The sequence below is a fragment of the Polyodon spathula genome, chromosome 29, assembly GCF_017654505.1.
Source record: "Polyodon spathula isolate WHYD16114869_AA chromosome 29, ASM1765450v1, whole genome shotgun sequence".
NCBI classification, from domain to species: Eukaryota; Metazoa; Chordata; class Actinopteri; order Acipenseriformes; family Polyodontidae; genus Polyodon; species Polyodon spathula.
This window is the reverse complement of record NC_054562.1, coordinates 1,402,693-1,407,692: the sequence shown is the minus strand read 5'-3', so window position 1 is coordinate 1,407,692 and position 5,000 is coordinate 1,402,693. Positions and strand designations below refer to the sequence as shown.

At 46.0% G+C, this 5,000-nt stretch overlaps 2 protein-coding genes across 2 annotated transcripts in view; one reads left to right on the top strand and one right to left on the bottom strand.

Annotated features, from left to right (window-relative positions):
- The window catches only part of slc43a3a (solute carrier family 43 member 3a), a 9,414-nt gene extending 6,779 nt beyond the window's left edge, over positions 1-2,635 (bottom strand). The window contains exons 1-4 of the mRNA XM_041232114.1: positions 2,362-2,635; positions 1,468-2,103; positions 1,203-1,338; positions 560-606 (exon numbers count right to left, since the gene is read on the bottom strand). Coding sequence (XP_041088048.1) covers positions 560-606; positions 1,203-1,338; positions 1,468-1,651 — 367 coding nt within the window. The 5' untranslated portion in view covers positions 1,652-2,103; positions 2,362-2,635. The remainder of the gene's footprint in view (positions 1-559; positions 607-1,202; positions 1,339-1,467; positions 2,104-2,361) is intronic.
- The window catches only part of LOC121302114 (hemicentin-2-like), a 250,009-nt gene that overhangs the window by 107,646 nt on the left and 137,363 nt on the right, over positions 1-5,000 (top strand). The window lies entirely within an intron of this gene.

Below are 5,000 nucleotides of genomic sequence, written 5' to 3'. Positions count from 1 at the left end.
GCAGCTGCTGTGGTTCTGTGCAGGGTTGTGTATCAGTGTTATACAGTGCGATCCTGCCAGCATTGCCCTGCGCACAGCACAGCACAGCCAGGCTCTGCCCAGCACACAGCAGGCAATGCCAGCGCACTAGATTCCAGCTCTATATAGACCCCATGCTGGGTAGCTGCTGTGGTTCTGTGCAGGGTTGTGTATCAGTGTTATACAGTGCGATCCTGCCAGCATTGCCCTGTGCACAGCACAGCACAGCACAGCCAGGCTCTGCCCAGCACACAGCAGGCAATGCCAGCGCACTAGATTCCAGCTCTATATAGACCCCATGTTGGGTAGCTGCTGTGGTTCTGTGCAGGGTTGTGTATCAGTGTTATACAGTGCGATCCTGCCGGCATTGCCCTGTGCTCAGTTTCTGCCTATCTTTGTGTCTGACTGTCTAGCTATATCAATCTGTCTGTGACTGGCTGTCTATCTATATCAATTGTCTGACTGTCTAGAGCAGGGTTGTGTATTAGCATGACTGAGACTTGGCACAGCGACCTAATAAGCAGTTGATTCATTGACTCACCTGCTGACGAGAAGGCTATCATTAGCGTAGCAGTGGTATACAAGGATCTAGAGGAGAGAGAAACACGAAAATCTGGTTGGTTTAATTTGCATGCAGGGCTCAGCTTGGCTGGGCTGTCCTGTGACCAAACCATGCAACACTGTGTAAAGTTATATATTAGGAGAAACCAAAACAAGGACGGGAAACAAGGACAGCAGTGTGATCCGGTCCTGGTTTCACTAGGAGTTTAATAATAAGACACACCTGAGCTTGTTACCTAGACACACTGGGGGCTGATCAAGCTGGTAGTAAAACCTGGACTGGATCACACTGCTGTGCAATAGGAGTCTGATTACCAGCCCTGTACAGCCCTAACAGCTGCTAACAGGCAACAATTAGCTAAACAAAGCTCTTACTCAAAATGTAACTGACTCACAAGCATAGCAAAGCCCCTGGCACCAAGCCAAGCCTGGAGGGATTACGTGTTTGAGCAGGGATAGAAACTCACACTAGCCCTGCTGCTGCTGCACCCAGTCCTGGGGTTCAGAGCTCCCCTCAATGAAGTCTAGTATTATTATTATTAATATTGCAATGATCAGGAGCCAGGAGTTTGAGCAGGGTTAGAAACTCACACACACATACTGGTGCTACTGGTGTGACTCACATTCCCAGTAGCCTGGTCGTCATGGTGCCGAATCTGTCGAAGATGTATCCGATGGGCAGAGACATGAAGTTATTCATGAAGGAGGCGATGGTGAAAATGAGAGAGAATCGCTCATCCTGAGTGCTGCAGTCTAGAACTGAGAGAGGGGGAGAGGGGAGGGGGAATAGAGGGAGAGATAGCGAGAGGTGTTAGAGAAAAAAACAGAGTGTGTGTTTGGGGGGGTAATTAATCTCTCCTCTCTCCCCTCTTTCCTCTCCTCCCTCACCTGTTTTATTCTCTGCTGTGTTGGTTGAATTCACACAGAGCTCTCTGAAGTATCCGTCACTCTTGAGAACGAAGACAAGGGACGCCCACCCGAAGATGATGCCGGCGAAGCAAATGCACTCCACGAACCCTGAGACCAGCGTGACCCCCCTCTGCACCCGCTTCCACCCCCCCAGCCTCGCCATTGAGACACTGCGCTGGAACCACAGAGATACTGGCACTGCACTGGAAACCACCGAGAGATACTGGCACTGTACTGGGAATCACTCAGAGTCACTCAGAGATACTGGGAAAAACACAGCCTGTACTGGGACTGTGCTGGGAATGCACTGGGAATCACTCACACTGCACTGGTAAAAACAGAGAATGTTGGCTTTTTATCACGCTCCCTGATTCTTTGTGGTTTGCCAGACAGGGTTCTAGACTGTCCACTCCCCCATGCCCTGTATTCTAGACTCCCGCTCTCCCCTCGCTGTTCCAGACTGGATTCTAGAGCACTCTGGAATAATTTGTAAAATATTTATTTTTAAAATCTGTTCCTCTTGATAAAAACATAAAACGTTCCCTTTTACTGTTGAGTTCTAGGTTGTTCTAATGCAGCTGCAGGCGGCTCTGGGGTTCGTTTCCCTTTTCAGTCCTAAAAATAAAATAAATCAATCAATAAATCAAGAAACTTCTCACACTGACAAACGATTCTGCCTGGAAAATGGAAAATGATTGCCATATGTAGCACACACTACAGACTGTCCTTATTATCGACAACACAGGGAACCTGAACAACAATGATATAAGAGAGAGAGAGTGTGAGAGAGAGCGATCGAGAGAGAGAGGAAAGAGAGGGGAAGAGAGAGAGAGAGATCGAGAGAGAACAAAAACACAAAACACACAAACATACCTGAACAATTCCTGCAAACTGCAGTCTTCCAAACCGATCAAATACATTCAACTGAAATGCCAGCGAGAGAGAAACAGAGAGATTGAGAGTGAACACACAGCGATGCTCCTCCTCCTCCTTCTCCTCCTACTCCTCCTCCTCTCCCCCCCTCCCTCACATGTTTTTACTGGCGTGGGCACCTGGTCTGACTAAAACCCCTGCTCTGCCCCTCACAAGAGTGAAACAGAAAAGTGAGTTTTCATCAGAGACACAACAGCGCGCTAAAATTAGGAGCTGTGTTCACAAAGGGCAACACGCGCTATACACCCGCCTCGAGTCTAATCACGAGAGACATTGCCTCACTCATAGGGGAAATGTGCAGAGTTTCACAATTTTACTAAAACAATAAACATTTAAAAATAACAATTAGTAGCTGGCTCTCAGATCCCCAGTACAGTGCTGTTAGTTCACTAGACTAGACTGTATTGAATTAGCTGGCTCTCAGATCCCAGTACAGCACAGTGCTGTTAGACTAGACTAGACTGTATTGAATTAGCTGGCTCTCAGATCCCCAGTACAGCACAGTGCTGTTACACTAGACTAGACTGTATTGAATTAGCTGGCTCTCAGATCCCCAGTACAGCACAGTGCTGTTACACTAGACTAGACTGTATTGAATTAGCTGGCTCTCAGATCCCCAGTACAGTACAGTGCTGTTCTCTATACTAGACTGTATTGAATTAGCTGGCTCTCAGATCCCCAGTACAGTACAGTGAGTACACTAGACTAGACTGTATTGAATTAGCTGGCTCTCAGATCCCCAGTACAGCACAGTGCTGTTACACTAGACTAGACTGTATTGAATTAGCTGGCTCTCAGATCCCCAGTACAGTACAGTGCTGTTACACTAGACTAGACTGTATTGAATTAGCTGGCTCTCAGATCCCCAGTACAGCACTGGGTTCTCTACTAGACTGTATTGAATTAGTGGCTCTCAGATCCCCAGTACAGCGCTGTTAGACTGGAGTGTATTAAATTAGCTCCCCAGATCCCCAGTGCTGTTATCAATGTTTTTAGGAGTGGTCTGTCTTTAGTTGGTTGATAACAAATGTAAATTCTTTAAAGACTGTGTTGCAGCCAACTGTTCAGTTTGGCGCTGCAATATAATGGCTTTATATGAGTTTGTTTTACAATGCTTCCCTGTGCTTTACCAGACCTCTCTGTGCTTTACAATGCTTCCCTGTGCTTTACCAGACCTCTCTGTGCTTTACAATGCTTCCCTGTGCTTTACCAGACCTCTCTGTGCTTTACAATGCTTCCCCTATGCTTTACCACACCTCTCTGTGCTTTACAATGCTTCCCTGTGCTTTACCAGACCTCTCTGTGCTTTACAATGCTTCCCTATGCTTTACCAGACCTCTCTGTGCTTTACAATGCTTCCCTATGCTTTACCAGACCTCTCTGTGCTTTACAATGCTTCCCTATGCTTTACCAGACCTCTCTGTGCTTTACAATGCTTCCCTATGCTTTACCAGACCTCTCTGTGCTTTACAATGCTTCCCTATGCTTTACCAGACCTCTCTGTGCTTTACAATGCTTCCCTATGCTTTACCAGACCTCTCTGTGCTTTACAATGCTTCCCTGTGCTTTACCAGACCTCTCTGTGCTTTACAATGCTTCCCTGTGCTTTACCAGACCTCTCTGTGCTTTACAATGCTTCCTTATGCTTTACCAGACCTCTCTGTGCTTTACAATGCTTCCCTATGCTTTACCAGACCTCTCTGTGCTTTACAATGCTTCCCTCTGCTTTACCAGACCTCTCTGTGCTTTACAATGCTTCCCTATGCTCTACCAGACCTCTCTGTGCTTTACAATGCTTCCCTGTGCTTTACCAGACCTCTCTGTGCTTTACAATGTTTCCCTACGCTTTACCACACCTCTCTGTGCTTTACAATGCTTCCCTACTGTAGGAAAACATGGAACGAGAATTGACTAGCAGTTTGCAACGCATGTGGACTGGCAGAGCTATACTGGTGTTCTTTTCTGAAACTAATATTGCAGATAGCAGACTGTTTGGTTCAAATTGCATTTACTGTTAACAATTGATAGAGACATTGCGTCTACAAGCATCTTGCCCAATATTGACTGCAAGCTAACAAGACAACAATGCTGTGGACCAGAAGGGGCCAGGCTCTAAGACTTCAGAGAGATCCAAAGAGATAATGCCACTGGAATCAAAGGGTCTCAAGAAGATAACAAAAGCCAGATGTATGGACCTTTTGGGCACCAGAGGTCTGAAGAATGCACTGAGTTCAGAGGTCGTCACACTAAACTACACACACAGACACACACACACACACAATAAATTAAATATATGGTAACAGAATAATGTGTTGTACCTTTGCTATTGGTTAAGTGTCAGAGAAAGAGGAGGTGCACCATCTATACAGAAGGTATTTAATGTCATTCAAACATTGTAAGGATGAGTATTCTGTATGTCCTGTACCTGGGACCAGACTCCCTGCATATTTCAATAAACCTGGCAACTGATTGAAGAAAAGGACTCTGTGCATTTTCTTGAATCTACTTACTCACCTAAAAGTTATTTTTACCGTTACACGTTGTAGTCCATGCTTTACCAAACCTCTCTGTGCTTTACC